General features: G+C 43.0%; 1 protein-coding gene across 4 annotated transcripts in view; it reads left to right on the top strand.

Annotated features, from left to right (window-relative positions):
• Window positions 1-20,659, top strand: part of NPRL3 (NPR3 like, GATOR1 complex subunit) — a 44,181-nt gene that overhangs the window by 20,689 nt on the left and 2,833 nt on the right. For all 4 annotated transcript variants that reach the window (XM_062639462.1, XM_062639461.1, XM_062639463.1 and 1 more), the window contains 6 exons: window positions 3,607-3,744; window positions 4,694-4,850; window positions 6,481-6,587; window positions 7,713-7,842; window positions 16,024-16,213; window positions 17,326-17,518. In XM_062639462.1, coding sequence (XP_062495446.1) covers window positions 3,607-3,744; window positions 4,694-4,850; window positions 6,481-6,587; window positions 7,713-7,842; window positions 16,024-16,213; window positions 17,326-17,518 — 915 coding nt within the window. The remainder of the gene's footprint in view (window positions 1-3,606; window positions 3,745-4,693; window positions 4,851-6,480; window positions 6,588-7,712; window positions 7,843-16,023; window positions 16,214-17,325; window positions 17,519-20,659) is intronic.

Genomic DNA, 20,659 nt, shown 5'->3' with positions numbered 1-20,659 from the left:
AAATATAAACTAACTACCATTACTTGATCAAAGGATGATCAGTATCTTCTTTACAAGGAAATGTGAAATCATTTCAAAGCTTTAAGTAGTCACAACCTGTAGCAAAAATAAACTCCAGAGCTACAAGCTTACCACCACTAAACTAGAAAAATTATTAATTTCTGATATAAATAGAATAGACATAAAGCGGTGTGTGTATATGTAAAATTTCATAAAATATGAGATAGGATTATCTTTGTTTTGCCAATAGTTATGAAAGGAATGTTGCAGTTTTGTGGGATACTGGCCAACTGGGTTCCCATTTTGGGGCAGTGGCTCACAGTTGCTGCTCAGGGCAGAGCAGAATAGAGCAAAAGAGCAGTGATAGTCCCAAAATTATTCCTCAGGTTCCTACAGCTTTGGAGGTGGTTTCTGTATATTCACTTCCGGAAAGTAGTCCACAGTCCTGTGAGCCAGAGTAAATATTTAACCATCACAGCATCCCCTGATAAGGAGGTCCATACCTTCTCTAGTTTCTGTGTTTCTTTCTGTTTCTTTTGAACTTTGCTCTTTCTAGCATCATGAGATGTCTCATAAGTCTTATGATAGAGACACGGAACAGCTTTTTTCTGCTGTCTTCTCCCTGTCTCAATTTTAGACTGATATCCCCCCTCCTTATCCTTATCCCTCAGTATTGCTCCTCATGTATTATCTAACCAGAGATTTTTTAGAATTTTTTTTAAGTGTTGAAACGAAGTTTTTCTGGGATAAGATGGAATGCCTTTGAGGGTTTAACAGCCAGTTAGAGTATGTGGAGTGAAGCTATTTTTGCCCAGTTGCTCTCAAAGTCTGTGGGAAAAAGGAAAAGTTGCAGCAGTGTCTCTGGATACCAGTTAACTGATGGAGCAGTGGGCATATAAGGCCAAACAACCCTTATATAGGCCATAACTGCTCTGAAAAGAGCTTTTGGAATTACAGCAGATAATTTAGTGAAAATGTCAACTCGGTGAAAAAGCTCAGGGTGCAGGAACACTGCAGAAAATCCCCATAAAATGTGAGAGTAGCTGGGAAAGGAGCAACGAACAAAAGAGCCTTCTGTAAATTCCTGGTGTACCTACTGCACCTTTGTGCAATTGTAGGTTTCCTGTCAGGGGCTACTTAAACTGTGTCCCTGAGGCTCATGGTATGCAATGCAGCCGATGCAGTCTTCTCACCTTCCCACAGTTCTGCATCTTTCTGGACTCTTTGCTCCACAATTTGACTTAGTTAAGAAGAATAAAATAGTATAGTAGGTAGGTTACTCCCCAGTATGACTTTGAAAACTTATTTTCTTGGTTTTCTCTTCTGTTGCTGGTTTTTGCCATTCTGCTTCTGCCTCTAAAAGAAGGTGGCTTCTGGGTCTGCTGGTCCCCAGCCAAGGCACTTGAGGCCAGCTCATGGAGGTTTGTGAGGCTCACAGTAAAAAGCTTGCTAAACAGATGAGTTCATGGACGATCTGTAAAATGAAGGTAAATGTGGATCCAAACTTCACTTTCTGTGGCTTGACTGTATTTCATGTTGCTAGAATCTTTGTGTACCTATTGGTGAAATTATTCAACTCCATTGGCTGGCTAAGGGCAGTCACATATACTGCTGCTGGAGAATGTAGCTTGTTCCTTGTCAAATTATTAAAGACTTCAGTTATTTTTCATCCAAGGAGGGGCAGGTGAAGGAGAAACCATGTACATAAAGCTATAATGAAGGCTTGAAATTGTACAGTTGAATGCAAATGTAGAAGAATGAAATTAAGATCCAGATCAGAACTGAAAATCTAGTTTTCTTGTTGTCTTTAATTCTAGGCTCTTGTATATTGCACTGCAGACAAAATTACGCTGCAGGGAGTGTAATTATCTAATTAAAGCTTCTGCCTTGGTGCACTTGGACTGAAGAATGAAAAGAACCAACTGTATTTTCTTCTGTTTCCTGAATGTTACACTGTGCAGGGAAAATATCCCTGCAAGTGTTTCATGTTTTCGTGTATCTCTGCTGCTTTTTGTGTTTTAACAGCCCCAGTAGTTTCCAGGTAGTCTTTTATCTCACTTGCCACGTTCATTTATTGTCATGTCTTCTCTTGTGAGTATTTGGCCTGGTAGATAGTGCATATAACTCCTGCCTTAGGGTGCCCTTCATCTTGATGTGTTTTGAGAGAACCCAGCTTTATCTGTCAGTTGGTGTATGTCTAGTGGGATAAGCAGTGTTACTGGTTTTCTTGCATTTAATGCAAGAAAAATGGAGGTGTTTGCTGTGTTTTGCATGTTCCTTCAGGGTTTGGAGCCTCTATTCTGATGTGAGGTGGTAGTGCCAGAGAGACAGTGGATTCATCCTCTCAAGGAAAACATACATAATATCTACTTTATTTGCAACTTGAAAAATCAGTATTTTTGGAGGTCACTGCAAGATCTGAGAACAAAACCACAGCCTCTGCTTTTGAAAAGCATTGTCTGCAGTGAGATTGCCCCTAATGAGTCTGATCATGCACGGAGCAGGACAGGATCACGTCTGTTCTCTCACCACTCTGTTGTGGTTTGGCGAATAGTTGTACTGGCAGCCAAAGCTGCCCAGTGTTTTTGTTTCAAAGCTGAACTTTCAGGTCTCTCTAAAGCCTCTATCCAACCAGATGAACTTGAAAAAGAGTATGTTAGTCTGTGGCCTGCAATTGAATGCTAGGTAGAATGTTGAAATCACCACATAAAGAGTTTCCAAGGCATGTATTTCCCCCCAGCGTGTTCCTGGCATGTTGTTAAATATGCTTTGTGTAGAGGGGAAATTCGTGGGTGTTATCGACACAAAAGTTGTATTGCAAGTCTCAGCACTCTTGAATTTAAAATTCAGACTGGAATTGTTAGAGTGCAAACTTGAAAACTGTATTTTAGGCCCTCTTCTCAGTGAAAGAGGCTTATAGTTGCTTTCAGGCTGAACACGAGTGTCAGACTTTACTGTCATTCCTGAGATGGCCGTAATTTCCACTCCAGTCCTGTTGTTTGAAGTCAGCTAAAAGGCTTAGCTTAGTCCCTGTGGTAGAATGAAGAAGCCATTTAACCAAGCACGTTTGTGATTTCATGTGGCAAGCTGGAGCAGGTTAGTAGGAAATAAACAACCTAAGCAGAACCGAAGGAGTCCATTACTGTGGAAATGTGCTGCTTGTAACACCCCTTGCCCAGTACAGACATCTCCTTTTCTTTTTTCTTGGAGAGGAAGATGGAAATTGGAGGTGAAAAGATTGTGCCCAATTCATCTTTGCCCTTTGCAGTTCTCTTCTAGGGAAATCTCTGCCTTGCAGTAGTTTTCTCAGGAAACTCTTATCTTGAGATACTGCTGCAATGTTAAGAGCAGGGGGAGCAGAAGATCAGTGGGGTCCTGTCTTTCAGATCCCTCCAAAGTCTCATCGGGGATAATGCTCTATAAGTACAAGTTACGGAAGCACTTGCAGCTAGGAACCAGCTGGCCCTCAGCCAGTCTGAGGATAGATAGGGTACATTCAGCCTTTTCTTGTCCTGATGTGATTCCTGTGCAGGGGTGAATCTGGATCACTGTTTTCATTGTTATACACAGTAAATGCTGTATGTATTTATTTTGTTCCTATTTTAGTCTCTGCACAACAGGGGTGGTCCGTTTACATATCAACAACTGGCTGGAAGTGAGTTTCTGTCTGCCTCATAAAATCCATTATGTTGCTACAAACTTTATACCCCCTGAAGCAATTGAGAGAAGCCTGAAATCCATCAGGTAAGTGCAAGCTGTCCTTCAGACTGAGGCCAGCCCTTCTTTAGTTCCAAGTGTGGTGCCACAAATGTCTGTGCTGGTAGAGCTGGGGAGATGATGTGACATGAGCTGTAGCATTGGTGGCATGGGCTGAGACAGGGTTCCCTTGAATCTTCTGCTGTGGTGCCATAATGCTGCTGTGTATGTGGTGGTATGAAGCAACAGCCTTTGCCTTAATATTAGGTGGTTGTACTGAGGTGATGCTGCAAGAGAGGTTTGTGCTCTTTCCAGTCACCGGAATTGTGTGTTCATTTTAATTTCACCCAGAAGTATCACAGTATGTTAGAGATTGGAAGGGACCTCAAAAGATCATCTAGTCCAATCCCCCTGCCGGAGCAGGAACACCTAGATAATGTTACACAGGAATGTGTCCAGGCCAGTTTTGAATGTCTCCAGGGAAGGAGACTCCACAACCTCCCTGGGCAGCCTGTTCCAGTGTTCCGTCACCCTCACTGAGAAGAAGTTTCTTCTCAAGTTTAAGTGGAAGTAATTTTGCTTTTAGAAGAAAGAGAGCCCAGGCCCTGTGATATCTTATTTCCAGCATTCCATGTTTACAGCTTTTTACTTGCAAAAGTAACTAATTCTTGCTTTTACTCCATTCTGTATTTCAGTAGTGCAGATGAACAGTTTTCAGACTAGCTCCCCAGCCTTAACTGCATGCTAGCACAGTGCAGTCTTTTTTTCCTAGTCTCTGGGGCATCCAGTTACCATATAACCCTTGTCCCTTTTTTATAGGGAGTGCCTTACTTTGTGACATAAAAAGCAGCTTATTCTGAACCACTTACACCAAAAGGATGAGATTAGAAGCTCGTTTTTTACCAGTAGATTGACCCCAGGAATCATGGCCTGGGAATAACTAAGCCTTCAGGAAAAGCTGTAGTTTACTGTGCAAATGTATTCTATTTTTCTGCAGGCCCTACCATGCCTTATTACTTTTAAATGATGAGAAGTCATTGCTTAATGAGCTCCCATTGGACTGCTCTCCTGCCCTGGTGAGAGTAATTAAAACTACCTCTGCTGTGAAGAATTTGCAGCAACTGGCTCAAGATGCTGACTTGGCATTGCTGCAGGTACGGGGAACTGTCAGCAGCAGCTGAAATCCTTTTAAATCATGAGGTGTTTTCTTTCTGTGTGCCAGGGCTTTCTGTGGTACGTGAGCATGTCAGTTCTGTCAGTGTGAGCAGAGTGCACAGTGAAAGCGTGAGCCTTAGAGCTCACATGTGGAGAGGTTGGAGAAATGAAGGGCAGTGGTGCAGTGAGAGCACTCAACAGTCCTGTAGCCGTATCCAAGCTGCAGATTGCTGTGGAGTAGCAGGGGTGCCTGGAGGTCTCCAGTCCACACCACTGCTCAGAGCAAGCCCAGTAAAGCAGGCTGCTCAGGGCTTGTCCGTTCAAATTCTGAGTACCTGCAGGGATACCTCCCACAGCCTCTCTGGGCCCTGGTCCAGCATTTGACCAGCATCAGAGTAAAAACTTTGCTTGTATTTAATGGGAATTTCCCATCTTCTGTCTTGTGTGCACTGCCTTCTGTCCCCTCCCTGTGCCCCGCTGAGAAGAATAGCTCTGTCTTCTCCGTGCCCTTCCATTAGGTAGCTAAACCCAGAGCAAATAGTACTCTTGACTTACACCACAGTGGTCTTGTCTTGGTTCTGCCATCGTGATGTCTATGTGCAAATGGAGGTATCCAAAATACAAGTGAAAGCTTACAGCTGCCATGGCCAAACACATTACTTTTCCTGGATCTGTGAAGATCTTTTCTACTGAAGTGTGCTGAAAGCCCATGCAAATCTACCTATCGTTTTCCCTTGTGCCAGTGGAGGGAATGAGACTCTGGCAATCATGGGAGACAAGAGACTACTGAGAGATGTGGATGACTCTGCTAATTGTGGCCCTTTACTTGTCAGGTCAGACTGGGGGACATGATCTATGCTTTGTGTGACAGGGAGAGCATGGCTTGTCATCTCAGATGCTCCTGGTTGTAGGTGTGCACCTTTTCGTATTTGAAGGAGAAGGCCCTGTTTTGTAATAAAATTTCTAGGCCTGCTTAGAGTGGTCTGTGGTATTACTTGGCATTATATAGCTGTGGGATGAACTCTGGAAATTCCCTACTGCTTCTGTAGTTCTGTTCTCCACAAAAAAGCAAAGTTAAATGCCTCTAATGATACAGGCTGGATTTTATGTCTCCTAGATGCTATTTATGTGGCTCTTCCAGAGCCATTAACAACCACTGACTTGTTTAACACATTAAAATACTTTGTGTAGCTCATTACTGAAATATCTCAGTGCATTAAAAAGGCAGTGTTGGTTTCCTTTATGTTTGCCTCATAGTAGAGGCTGATTCTTTTATTTTATTTTTCATGTGTAACACTTAATGCATTTTGTGCACAGACAGAAATAAGGTTTTGGGGCATGAAAAGTAACTACTATTGATACAGCATGAAAAAAATTCCTTTAAGGCAGGAAGTACTAAGTTGCTTAGAAATGTGAAGTGAACCTTTGGAAATTCATAACCTTGTCAAATGCTTTTTGATGTGCCACATGTTATATTAAACCATGAATTTATTCTGAAAGCCGGATGAAGGGATAGAACATTCTTTCATTTCAGCACAAACACAGCTCTTCTCTCATTGTGTGGAACTCCTGCTGAGAGTTGGAATTTTGCTTTTGCTCACCTAATCTTTCCCTGTTTTCCCAATGCAGGTTTTCCAGCTTGCTGCACATCTCGTTTACTGGGGAAAAGCAATTATTATTTATCCGCTGTGTGAAAACAATGTCTACATGCTTTCTCCAAACGCCAGTGTCTGTCTGTAAGTAGAAGGAAAATGAGTTACTGTGGCAACAAGGTGGTGGTAAGTGCAGATATGCACTGCAGATACACTTCTGCAGTGATGTGGGCTTTTGGAAGTATTTACCTTTTAAGGCTACTTTTAGTATTTAGTACATTTGCTTTCCAAATGCCCATATCAGAAAGGCTGTATGAACCTGAAACAATATGGAAATGTTTACAAAACAAAATGCTTTATGATGTTAAATAAACGAGTGTTTCATAGGAGTATCTGTGTATCTGGCACACAGCATCACCTGAAATTAATCAGAAGTAGCAAATCAGGCTAGGGTTGCTATCGCTATTGTTTTGTATGATGGCATTTTCCACTGGTAAGCCTTCTCACAGAGAGAAGGCAATGTGGCCATTTTGAGAGCAGGCAGCAGCAAAGCAAGGAAGATGTGGAGGCAGTGGTGGGTATTTTTACTCTGCTGAAGATTGGCAGCTCTTACTGTGTTGGGTTTTGAGATATTTCTAGAATCTGTGTTGGAACTCAGTTATAGGAAAATAGTTTTAAATCAAAACTTCTCTGATGGGATTATAAAAATAGAGCTGGAAGAGACCTGGAGATCATTCAGGAACAGCTGTTCCTGTGCTTTATGTGGCAGTGCTGTTCTTGAAGACCTTTGTAGATGGGAATTCTAAGTCAAAAAGTTTTCCTAATATTTAACTTGACTCTCCTTTACTTCTGATCAGTCATATTGCTTGTCCTGTCAGCATAGTCAGGGAGAACAGTCACATCTCCAGTTGCGTTTTGCATATTCAAAGCTTATATTATATCCTTCTCATCATTGTCTTGACTGCCCAGTCCCTGTTCCTTTGATCAGAGACTCTGCAGGTCTAGGCTTTTTTTCATTTTTATTCTTCTCTTCTGGATTCTCTCCACACCTTGAATACTGTACTGCACCCAAATGCAGTGCCAAGATGAAAGTGCATATGCTTCTTGCTTACTTTTGCAGGATGCAGCATGCCATAAACTATCCTTACTGTTTTTTCTAGATCACACAGTGTTCATTTGGGAATTGGCACTTCTGTAATGATTAAGTGGATAAATGTTGCACTGACCAGCAATCTAAAACTGATTTCTATCTTTGTCTTTTTTCTGCAGTTACTCTCCTTTAGCAGATGCATTTTCTTGTCAGTTCCGGGGGCACAACCTGCCGTCAATGCTTTCCAAGTTCTCCCTTCCAGTGTCACTCTCAGAGTTCAAGAACCCACTCGCACCGCCTGTTCAGGAGGTGAGACGGAGAATGTAGAAGAGTTCCTTGTTCTTCTGCTAATGAGAACAAGGAATAGTGTTGCTTCTGGAGTACTTAGTCCGGAACCTGCTATCATAGGTTTAGAAGTTGCCAATTACTGTGTTTCCAACCTTATGATTTGTTGTTTCCTATTTGCATGCCAGAAAGCATTGGGGATGTTGAAGGTGAAGCTGTGCGGATGCTGTGTGATAGCAAAGCACATCCTAAAAGAAAAATCAGAATGTTTCTTCTCCTCAAGTGATTTTGTAGGGAAAGCTGAAACTCCATTTGGTCTGTTGAAAACTGTCATAAATTAGTAGGGCTGAGTGCAAGTTTGTGGATTCCTCATAATCGCATTTAATTTTATCATATTCCATCTGGTTTAAGTTCACAATCTGGTTTTAAAAGCAAACTGTCTGTTCACTTAGCTTTTGCTATGAAACTGGAATTGTTTAAAGGCTGTTAGAGGAAGTAGACTCAGCATGTAGTCAACAGAAGTCCATGTGTTACAACATTAGTATTTTAATGTTCAGACTTTGGATAATAATATATGTATTTTGGATTTGTGAGCTGTTGTTTTGCTTATGCATAGATCATGGCTTGCAGCATTTCCAGGAACTGGTGAAATTCAAGAAAGAGCTCAGTAATGTGAAGTCTCCTGGCTGACACTGTTGTATTCCCCAATGAAGGATCTTGGACCTCTGAATACAGCACAATGTAGCAAAGGAAGCACAGGCAGATTTCTTTAGCTGTTTCTTGTAGTGTTGTTTTCTAGCCTTCATACTTTGATGACTTGCTGGCTATATGAATTAAGCCACTGTTCAAATATCTGGAAGATTAACATCAGTTGCACACACAGGCACAATTGTTAGAGAAGTATTTGTTGTAATTACAGGTCGGCAGAGATTATGATCAGATAAAGATAAGAAGTGATGTAGAGTCTAATCCCAATAGTATGTACTGGTCAGCTGCCATTTTGGGAGGCAGGGGAAGAGCAGTTTTGCTGTTTTGCCAGTACTTTGTTGTAGTTACAGACAGTTCAGTGTCCTGAAGAGTGAAGCTGAATTAATAGCATTAATGTTATTCTAGCTGCAGGAGCTTCAGGAGTCATTCTTATTCCCAGTACTGCTTTTAAAATTAATTACTTGCCTTAATACTTCTCTTTCAATACTTCTGGTTGCTCTTAAGACATCCTACTGCTTAAAACACATAGATAAAGTCTGCCTCTTAACTGCTGCAGTTATGCCTTGAAACAACAGTGCACACTCAATGTTTGACAGAGCTGTTGGAGTGTTAAGATGGCTGTTTTAGAGTGTGCACCTTCTCTCTGATGCTCACCCATCTGTGGTAGGGTCTTAAAGGTCAACAGCATGGCTTGTTTTCATCGTCATTTCAGTGTGTGTAGAAGGATGAAGGATGATGCTGTGAAAAACTATGGAAGTGCCTTCTACAGTCTGAAAAGGGGAGGTGAGAACTGTGACTGCAGAAGATTCAGGGCCACATTGGCAGGGCAAATGTGTGAAGATGAAGGAGCTCACTGTACCCTGGTGAGCTGTTCTGAGCCACGGCAACTCAGCTTCTGATAAAGCTAAGTATGACAGTTCTTGCTGGAGTTTAGATTAGAGAGACTTTTTAGATGTTTCCATATCACTACATTTTCTTCTGCTTTGATGGCTGTGTTATTTTTTGTTAGGAACTAGAGTGATGAATCCAGTCCTGTCCTGAAGTGACTACTTCAATTGTAATTAAGCTCCAATTGTAATTAAGAGAGGTCTAGTCAGTACAGCAGTTAACCTGATGGAATGTGGGTGGGTTTGTTTTCTGCTGTGTAGTGATAAAAGATGCTGTACTCTGAACTGTAAATATTGTCAAATTGTATTTGCTTTGCCTTTGGATGAAAAAAACCCCAAAGTTGGGACCTTTCACTGAAGTTTTGCTCTTTGTGTACATAGGAGGGCATGGGGTTTTTTAACTTTGAAGATTTTCACTAGTATTCTGTTATCTTGTGCTTTTCCTCAAACTGACCATATTGTCTCTCTTTCTGAAGGTCATCTGTGCTAGGTCAGTACTATGGGAAGGACTGTATTTTCTGCAGAAACTGTTATGGTCTCATGGCATCCATCCCATTTGATTTTTGTCCCAAGCATGGGATTGGCTCTCTCCTTTTGGCATGTGCTTCTCAATGGGCAGAAAATACAGAAGGCATTAATAAAATATGATACAAACTAGGAAGGCTGTTAAAGAGCCCTTCCTCCTGTTTGTATACAAAGCCATGACTTGAAAGAGGACAAAGTTATTTCTGTTTATTTATTGTTATATAGGTAGAATTGCTCCATTCCTTTGGGGAGGTACAATTTCTATACTTGGACTGCTGTGGTATTTTTTGCCTGGTAATAGGTACAAACAACCTGAAACACCCTGAGTAAGGACAAGACTGCCTTGAAAGATGGAGTGCATGTCTACGTTCTGCTTTTGATGTCTATGAAGTAGGTAGAAGTTTTCCAGTGAGCGGTGTCTGCCAGGACCACCAGTGCTCTCAGCCATGCCTGTGCTGGAGACAGGAATTCTTGAGCCTGTCATCTTGATCTTTTCTTGCCTGTGATGACAAGCAGTATATTGCAGTTGAACTCTGTGGTGGTTGTATATCTGTGAGTGGTCTGGTACTTATAATTTGAAAAGATTTTGGTATTTATGTATTTCTATGCTAGTTTCCCTTTCTCTCTGTGTTTAACCTATCTTGCTTGGATAGCAGTGTTGCAACAGTGCCTACACCTACAGCTCAGCCAATCTAATGATATCTCAGTGCTGTTGAAAGGAGGCCCAGTTTTATCTTTCCAATTTCAGGTGTGCACACATGCCTTCTTCCTGTCCCTCTTCCCTTTGCACTAGAGCTCTGGCTCCTGTCCAGCTTGACTCGGTTCACTTGTTTCAGCAGCACTAATTTTCTGCCAGGTTAGCAGGTGGAATTTGCTCAGGAGGAGATCCAGCAAGCTCCAGGGCTGATGCAGAATGAGGGAGGCACTGCTGCATCTGGGGATGTGAGTGAGGAAAGCAGAACAATTTTCCCCTTTTCACAAGAGTGAGTTGCCTGTTAGGTCCACCATGCTGTGTAGCGTCACCTGGACTTACAGCAGCCAGTTTAGCTCATGCTGCTGGTGCTGGATCTCACTAGGGTGCAGCCGTGGAGTGAGGAGATCCTGTGAGCTGATACAATAAGGAAACTCATCTTCCTTTTAGTGCTTTTACTGGAAAAGCAGCAGTTTGCATCTCCTCTACCCTGATGCCAAAGAAGCTGTCCTTCCTTCTGCTGCCTGTGACTGTTCTTTTCTGTCCCTGTGCTCTTCTCACGCTTTGATGTGGCTGCAGAGCACCCCTTAGTGGCGCTCTGGTGGTGTTTGGTGTGGTGCACACCCCTTCATAACCTTCTGCAAAAGCACAGAAACACTTGGTGACCTAAACCCCTTAGTCCTAAGGACTGCAACTGGTGCATGGCAATGCTTTAACCTGCTTTCCAGTGCAAGGCTTTCTTTGTACAGTATCAGAGTTTCTTCACCCAGCTACTCTGTGCTAAGTTTCTTTGCAAACCAAGAGAAAGAGACAATGCTTGTGGCTTCCCTTCATCTGCATTATGGCCTCAGCTAGTTCTTCTGTTTCATAAGATGCTGTAACATCTCTCTTCCCTGCCTTGAGGAACAAACATGGACTAGCAGGAGGGGTATTTCCACCCATGTGGTAGAAGTTTACCTAGGTGAATTAGAGATCCCATTTCCTCCCTGCATCCGCTTCACTACAGTCTACAGTAGCTCTTTATTGTAATGCACATTGTTATTATTGTAGTTACCTAATTTTCCCTTAATGGGGCTAGGATAACTGCAGAAGAAAACAGATGGGGAAGTGTGACAGCTGCTGCTGAATATGTTTAATTTTTCACTTCTGTTTTAACAAGTCTGGCCATGCTGTTGGAGTAAGGCTCTGGTAGATGAGGCCTTTGCCTTATGCATCTGGAAAACGTGCTGTGCTTTGTGTAACAGCTCAGTGCAAAATGAGTGAGTATGTCAGGGGATGGGAGAGGGAGGAGAGTTGCATGCAAATACCGAATAGGCAATTGTGTCTTCCATGAGACAACGCTGGAAATGAGACTGTTCCGCTGGGCATCTGGAAGGTGTTAAGAGTCACAGGAGCTTTTGTTGGCAGAGGTATGGAAGTACTAAGGCGCATTTATATTCACTTGGACTAGGTATAAAATCAGGGATTTTTAGTGTGGCAAGTCAAAACAGTATGTCTTCCTAGACCTAGATAGAGGGAATGGTTAAGCTGAGAACTCAAAGCAGTTACCTAATGATAAAAATAGCAACATTAAACGTTTTGTCTTACATTGATAGGGGTCTTCAGAGCCTGATTTTTGTAAAACAGGGAGAAGTTTTAATATCCAATCTTTTTTTCATAAACCAGCATGGTTTGAATGATGAAGAAAGGTAATATATTTCAGCAAACATCCATTTACCACAGTGACTTTGAAGGTGCTATCCTACTGAGCCAAGGCAGCTCTCAGGTCACACTTTGAAGAATGCATGTGTCAAATAACTAAATGATCCAGACTGGAGAAAGGGGGCTTCTGTACCTTGTTGTAGGTAAAACAAACTGTGTTTTAACTAGGAGTGTATCCTTATGTAGTGACAAGCAAGCTAGGATTGAGTGTTTCTGGGTTGCTGTTTTCCCTTTCCTGAACCTGTTGCTGGTCCCAGAGATCTTAGTGTTCTCCTTTGGTTTTTTTAGGCCTGGGAAAGAAAACAGCCTTAAAGAATCCTTGCAGGAAATGCATTTTAATGCATTACAGAGGCTCCCTTTGGTTCCCAGAGGGACAGAATTATGGATGCTGGATCTTGTCCCCCCAAGACTTGGTGCTGAGTTTTCCTCTGACTGTCCCAAACTGCCCAGATGGGCTGACGCACAGTGCCCATGCTCTCAGAAGCTAACACATCTTCTCTGCCTTTGTCAATAAGCACAAAGCAGTGTATTGTTACCAGTGCCTTCTGTGCCGCCTTGCGTGACAGCACACTCCAGCTTCGCTGGGGCCCGCTGCACCGAAGGCTGGGGGTGAAGGGGATGGCCCTGGGCTGATCCGTGCCAGTGGGAGCCGTCCAGATGCTGAGGCAGACAGAACCCCCTCGCAGCAGCCTGGAAGGAGAGCGTGGGGAGATGGGGAGGATGAAAAGAATATGGATGAAATTTAGAGTTAATTGGTAGTTAAATTAAGCAACAGAAAATGTTTCGTTTTGTATTTCTGTCACGGTCTGGTGTTTCAGCCAACAAAGGCTGGCTATGGATTCCTACCATGCCAGATGATGACTGAGTGAGTGGAGCAAGTCCTGAGACTGAAGTATACTCTTGCCTGGGAAGTTACGCGCAGCCTTTTTGGCTTCAGCAAGGAGCCCAGCTAATCAGACAGACCAAGCACAGAGATAACCCTGAGGGAGGAGGAGCATTTCTGACAAACAGCGCGGCACAGATGGTGCAGGGAAGCCTCTTCTCCTGCAGACCTGTCTCTAAGCTGCATCAGAGCTCAGGAGGAGCAGATGGAGAATGGATGTTAATTCAGTGTTCATGTCCAGGACAAGCAGCAGAATCTATTAGCAAAGCCTCTGCTAGACCTTATCTGTGAAAACACTTGCTGCTTTTGGTAAGAAATAGGTTTAAATCTGGAAAAAGTGGAAATGGTGTGAGGCACACGTGCAGTGATGGCACAAAGCACAGCATTTTGGGCATCATGCCAGTTGCAGGGCACTGCATCACTTTTTTCTAGGACCAGATCTTAAAAGGCACCAAATTCCCATTGAAGTTTTGCTTATTACAGATAGCTGTCAATGATCATCATTAGAGATGATTGTTCAGGCTCACTTCAATATGGAAGCACAGTTTTCTCTAGCTCTCTTAGTCACAGCTGATCTCCAGCTCTCCCACTTACAGCACAAAGGCATTTGGGAGTCGTCGGTTGTGCCATGTTATTATAGCTGTAAAGCTGTAACACCGCTTTTGCCTGGCTTCTTGTTCTAGTGCGCCATAGCTGCTGGCTCAGGGGTGGCTTTCCAGGTACTTGTACAAGAGTGTAGAGGTGAAGGTGCATATGCAAAGTTAGAGAGTGTTGGGTAAGACTTTCGAGGCACATGGAGCTATAACAAAAGCAACTGGCTGTTTCTGTAATTCATGAAGCCACCAGAGTGACCACTGGAGGCTGGTCTAGGTCGGGCCCTGCTCGGCAGATTCTGGTAGAGCCTCTCTTACTGTCTCCTTGAATTGTCTTGGATTTTCCAGCGTTGTTTTGTGCTGTGAGGTGTGCAGACCTCTTTCATTTGATGTGAAACTGTCTCATCAGACATTGCTGCGTGCAGGTTGGAAGTTGGAGTACAACATGAGACATTTTTCCATCCAGGCCTGCATCTGGAATGAAGGTTTCTAGCAATGTAATCACTGGTGTAAGCCGCCTCTCTCTCCCAGACTGATTTCAGATGTTAGCAAAACACTGTGCATTTGGTATCTGTCGCCAGCCTTCCTCTTCTGTAGATTTTCTATTAAACATGTAAAATGAATTATGGCTTTTCCAAAAGATATGTTTGAAGGCAATCCCAGATAATATGTTTTAAGACTAAAATATATTCAGCCCCCAAAAGCGGCAGTCCCTGAAAAGACAGGGTGTGGGTCTGTCTGCAAACAGAAGAAGTTTCTTTTGTGATTTGATAGTAGAGGAGGAACTGGGAATTGCAAGATTTATGGAAAAAGGAAAATTATGTGGGCTGATGAACTTCGTTTTAGGGCTTTTATTGAGATTTGGCCTGTTACCCTGATGATTAATACAGCAGAGCTAACTTCCTTCGCAGAGCCTGAGCTCATTCTGCTTGTGTTTCTCTCACCAAAACAGTGTTGGTTGCTATGAAATCCCCAAACAGCTTTTGTCAGTGAATCAGTGTTTTCAGAGCCATGAGCTATGGGAAGGGTTGCCTGCAGTGATGTGAAAGGGTTTTTTGTGTAGAAATTCAGACACAATGATGCATTTTGAATGCTCCTTCAAAACTCCTGAAAATAGTCCATGCCAAGAACGTAGAAACACTTGTCCTTCACTCTGCCCCTCACTCTGCCTGCTGTTTTCAGCATCACTCTGGGGACATAGTGCAGGTCTTCAACTGCTGTAACAGGGGTGTTGTGCATGTTTGTTTAATATGAGCATCATCTCTCAGCGCTTTAGAAACTTGCCTGCCTGCACCCTAAAGACCTGGGTGCCTTTCTAAGTTGGCCTGTCCTATTGTAGAGGGGTGGAGAGCAAATGGAGGATATTAACCCCTTGCACTGAGAGGGGACTCCTTGGCCAGTAGCAGGCTGCTGTCTCATGCCAGGGTTCTGGCTGCTGCTAGAGTTATTTCTGTATCACTGAGTTCTGGCATGACTCCCATCTCCAGAGGCTCTCCCATGGTTATGCAGTGATTTCACATCTGACAGCAAATGGCTTCCTACTCCTGGGCACCTGTCTTGGTTGTTCAGCTCTGCTCCATCACCCTTCCCTTTCCCTGGCTTTCTAGGGGAACTGCACTTCAATCTGATGATCAGTCTGGAATTAACCCTTCAGTGATTACTGGTTTTGGCTGGCTTTGCATAGAAGCCATCAAGCTTGGTCTCAGGGCTCCCACTGTTCGGCCATGGGCGTCAGGGCCTGCATCTGGTTGACTCATTTTTCATTGTCTGGTCTCTCAGAAGGGAGATTGTCCCATTTTTTTTAGCACCTACTAAACTTGTTTTGTTAGAAGGGAACAGCTCCAGGTGGGGTTGTATGGCTAAACCATTAAGTGATGAGGGCATCCATCTGCTCTGTAGAAAATAGCAAGTGCTGGAGCTATGACAAGGGGGCAGGGCTGGTTTGTTTGAGGACGCTGGCTGTGCTGCTCGGTGTTGCATAAAGCTATGTTGATTGTTAAAGGCTTGGTTACAGCTGAAGCATCTACAGAGGGTTTGGGTGTAATGAACATGTGTGCCTGGTCACCTTTTTATGATTGGAGAAGAGATAGAGCTGTTGTGTGGCGTAGAAAGTCTTTTTCCGTGTGATTTCTTAGTCACAAAGCCTAACCTTTGTGCACTCTTTTCCTCCTGTATTTCATTTCACGGTTGTTTAATACTTCATTTCTCACTCCACAGACTCAGCTCATTCAAATGGTGATATGGATGCTCCAACACCGGCTTCTTATTCAGCTTCACACTTATGTCTGCCTGATGGTGCCACCAAATGAGGAGGATTTCCGAGCCCAAGATGAAGACATGCCTTTTACAGCCAGAGTTGGAGGCCGAAGTTTAAGCACCCCGAACGCTCTCAGCTTTGGCTCTCCAAGTATGAGCATGCTTTTCTGTGTTGTTCAGACTACAGTCCACTGCTTAGCAACACGTAGGTCTTGGTACCAAGATAACTCATCTTTGCTGGAGTGCTTGCTAAGTAGGTCCAGCCCTTCTTAAATTTAGAGCTGGTCATTGGCATAAAATCTTAAGGGCTATTAGACCTTGAATTCCTCTTTTTAAAAAGCAGTGCTTTGTCATCTGCAAAGCTTTCATATGGTAAAGTATTTTTATGAGAGGTACATCTGGTGTTTTGAAGTAACTTCCTACTTCCTTGCTGTACTCCAGAGTAACCACCACATTCTGCTGGCTGCATGGCTGTTGCTGCATGAACTTTGGTTTTCAGGAGAGGAACAGAAATGTGAAAATTTGTTTCACACAGGATTGGTTTCTGTGGGCTGTAGAGCCACCTAGGAGATGCAGAGCTATCCATTGTTCTCATAAATAGCTGGTTTCTGTTTGTCTTTCAGTTTCTTTAATCTCCTTCCTCAGTGCCATTTTTCAGGGTGACTCCAGGAAAGCATTTTTTTCTGAGTATGAATCAGATACAATGCTGAAATCCCCAAACTTTCTTGCTTGTGCATTCTCAGAATGCCACTGAGGTTGGCTATCAGGAGAGACTCTCTGTACAACTTCCAGCTTTACAGAAGTAGCGAATTAGGGCAGAAGTCTTGGAACGTGAGTCAGATAAGTTTGTGATCTGCTTATTCTGGCTCATTCACAAGAGGATATTGCTTCTTGGCCTCTCTGCTTGCTCCCACCTTCTGTGCTGTTAGGCTTTCTATGTTACCACTTCATAGTATTCAAGCAGAGCTGGCTGGGAATTTTCTTTTCAGATGTTTTTTATGGACTGTTTATGGCCTCCAGAAGTACAATTTTCCACATAAATTGATGACTTTGTTGAAGCATTTGACTTTCCCATTGAGAAAATCACTGTGTTGTCAGATGACTAATTGCAGATACATGTACCATTTCAAGAGCCACTTTTTCCTCTACAACTCTAAAATGACATTTTGGAAAGACTGTATACAAACAGCCTGAATTGATAATCTCTGCATCATTGTGCTGAGGAACATAAAGATACTGTTTCTCTCTCTCCTCCCCTGATAGCTAGTAGTGATGACATGACTCTGACAAGCCCTAGCATGGATAATTCCAGTGCTGAGTTGATACCTGGTGGGGACTCACCCCTAAATAAAAGGATGACGGAGAATCTACTAGCAAGCTTGTTGGAACATGAGCGGGAAGCTATCCTTAATGTCCCTGCTGCCCAAAATCCAGAAGATCTTCGCATGTTTGCAAGGTAGGAAGAGTGCAGAATGTAATCTTTTCTTTCCTTATTTTTCTTATCCTTACTGTTCTGTTGAAGGATCGGTGTGGACTCTGAGCAAATCCCATTAGCTTGGGATTTTGGAGGATGAAGTTTTTCAGGTTTGTTCCCCTTACACTTGTTTCATCTGTGCACATCAGTTTTTGACAACATCTGATCCATGTGTCACAAGAATACTTGGTAACAAAGGGTCCTGAATGTCTGAAGGAGCGTCAGGCATATGGTTGGAAAGCAGGGACTTCACTGTTTGCAGGACAGTTTTCCTGTGTCCATACATGGTAGACATAAAACTGCATAGCCTGAAAAAACCTTCTAAGCATGCAAAGACCCAGTCATGCTGATGCTGTCATTTTGCATCTGTTGGTATTTCCTAGCCAGCTAGGGTTTGTAAACTCCTTGCAAATATGAGACAAAGAGCATCAGACACAAAGCCAGCCTGAATACTTTTACAGACCAGTCTACAAGTGTTTCAAGGTCTACTTTGCAGAGTTGCTCGTTACATTAGGTTAGTTAGGTTAAAGTCATTACGATGTGTGATTAGTAGCACACAGTTTTGTTGCCTCAGATTTCAACACAACAAAAATACACAGGATGTGGTTCTGCACGTGCTAATAAGCAGAATGACTTCCTAACCAGCCATCTGTAAAAAAGTGGTGGTCAAAGTACTTTTTCTTCCTAAGCATTTCAAAACCCAGTGGCATCACTGGAATGCAGCTTTCACTCGTTTTCATACTTGTGGAGGAGAAAACTACGTGAGGCAAGTACTGCAGCCTTTCCTGTATGTCCCAGATGCAGTTGGTAATCCTCTGGAAACCTGGTTCTTACCCCCACATGGATATATATAGTCAAGTAGCCTAGAGAAACTGTAATAGCAGGAAAATGCTTCTCTCATCTGCAGCAAAGTCTGTATGCTGTACAGCTCAGGTATTTCCACAGAGCACTCCCAAGCTTGTGGGGAGTTACTGCTCTCTGAATTACTTGTTTCCTTCTCCACCTTCTGTAAATTGTTCAGAGCATATTCTCTGATAGACAGGCAACACTATGTCATTTGGGAACTTTGAGATGTTTTGTCCTTATTATATGACAAGTTGTTACAAAACCACAGAGAAAGTAAAAACAAAATCATAATTGCTGATATATTCAGACAGAATTTGTGGGGGACTCTTTGGACCAGTTTAGTAGCAATGCAGATTCTTAGTTATCCTGGGAAGAAGAAAGGATTTCACGATTGCTCCCCTACCACTTCCCTCATCTGGGTAAAGAGCCATTTGAAAGCTTTGGAATTGCAGATGCAAAAAAATTACTTGGATTTCTTCTTAAAGTCAGCTGCCATAACCAGGGAGCTGTCTGAGTGATGTTTATTTTGCAGCTTGCACCAGGTTCTTTTGCAGATCCCCAGGATGGCTCTGCTAAGTCTGAATTTCCATTCTACTATGGAGTGAATTGACAACTGCATAGCATACTCTTAAGTCAGCAGTGAGGAAGAGAGAAGATATGATAACCAAGTGGGTCCTGTGGGTAGGGTGCTAGAGTGTGCAAATGGAAATGTTTATGCAAGACACTCTTGGTTACTGGCTTTATGAGACACCATACCTTAGCAGTTGAGCGTGTATTTTCTGTCTTTGTGCTGTAAACCATCAGAAATGAGTGTCTGGGTAAAGCTATTGCTCTTAATGAAAGTGTAAACACTGTGGAGAAGCTGCTGCAGTGAATGAGGTGATTTCCTCATTACTCTGTTACAGGTTACTGCACCAGCTCTTCTTTTTGCTTCATTATGAGGAATAGCAGCCTAATGAGGTTTGTGCTCTGGCAAATAGCTCTGCTCTATCAGCTGCCTCCCAGAACAAACTCCTGCTGTAAATGCATAGTTAGTGCACTAAATATACTGCAACTGTGCTTCCAAGTGTAGTTGTGTGTGCACAAGAAAAGATGGGCTTTTTTCAGAGGAGCAGTAAAGTTCAGCCCAATATTTTCTTTTGTCTATGCTTCTGAATGCCTGTTATTCATTAAACAGATGGCAGAAGGAGCTTGTGCCTGTCCATTGCTATGCACAGCCGGTATTTGCAAGATAGAAACCTGAGGGAATAAGAAATACTGAAGCTTGGCTGCAGCATTGCTGCATTAACCCTCGTAACGGTGAATGGGAATTGATATCCAAGTTCTTCCCTTAGGTGCTGATGGAGGAGGGTTTGCATGTCCTTCCAGAAGTAAACTTAAGAAGGAGACATGTTATTTTTGAACTAAGTCTTTGGTAGTGTACACAAAGCATTCCTCACTGCGCATTACACAGTGCTTTAAAGATAGTGTGAGACTTCACTCATGGCTTCTCTCCCAAGCCCTGGGTGTGGAGACACTTTCAGGATCTTTTTTCTTGTTCTTAGACTAGGAGATGGAGATCCTTTACTCCACTGAGGAACGCTCATCACTGGCACTAAGCTGTGGACAGTTTGCTCCATTTTCAAGCAGTGCTGGTGGAAGGGATAGCTCCTTGACCAGAAATAAGCTAATTTTATTTGAATGACTAGTCTGAGATGATCCTTTTTTAATCTTTTATTTAGTGTTTAAGAACATTACACTGCTGTTAGAGGGGCAGCTCTTGTAACCTGAAGAGGGGAGAAGAGAGATGAGCAATGGAAAGCAATAATCTTCCATCACTGCATCTGGAGCTGGAAGTTCACATCTGTCAACAGTTCAGAGCAATACAATGCAGTGTTACTGCCCCAAGAAGTGCCATCTTAGGTGCTGTTTGGGTCCTGTAAATGTTCTTTGCTCCAAAACGTGAGGGTAGTGCCCATCTTTACTGGAGTTGTGAGCCCCAGATTACAGCTTTTGGGAAGACTTCCTCCCTGGGAGTGGTGCACCCCAGGACAGATTATCCAGGTATGTGGGGGAATCTCTGTCCTTGGAGGGTTTCAGAGCTTGGCTAGAAAATGCTACAGCACTGCCACTAATCCTGCTGGAGCAGGATGCTGGACTAGACTTTGGGGGTGTCTTCCAGCTGGCATTTTTTGTAATATTCTTTAATATCCTCTCCAGCTTTTATTGGAGTGGAAAGTATTTCATCCTGACCCGTTACAAATCCAGACTCCATTTGAATATAGGATGGGTTTATTT

This window comes from Pezoporus occidentalis, unplaced genomic scaffold, assembly GCF_034315485.1.
Source record: "Pezoporus occidentalis ecotype Australia unplaced genomic scaffold, CSIRO_AGI_Poc_V1 ctg60, whole genome shotgun sequence".
In the NCBI taxonomy this organism is placed as follows: domain Eukaryota; kingdom Metazoa; phylum Chordata; class Aves; order Psittaciformes; family Psittacidae; genus Pezoporus; species Pezoporus occidentalis.
The sequence above is the reverse complement of the archived record's forward strand: the minus strand, read 5'-3'. Positions and strand labels throughout refer to the sequence as shown.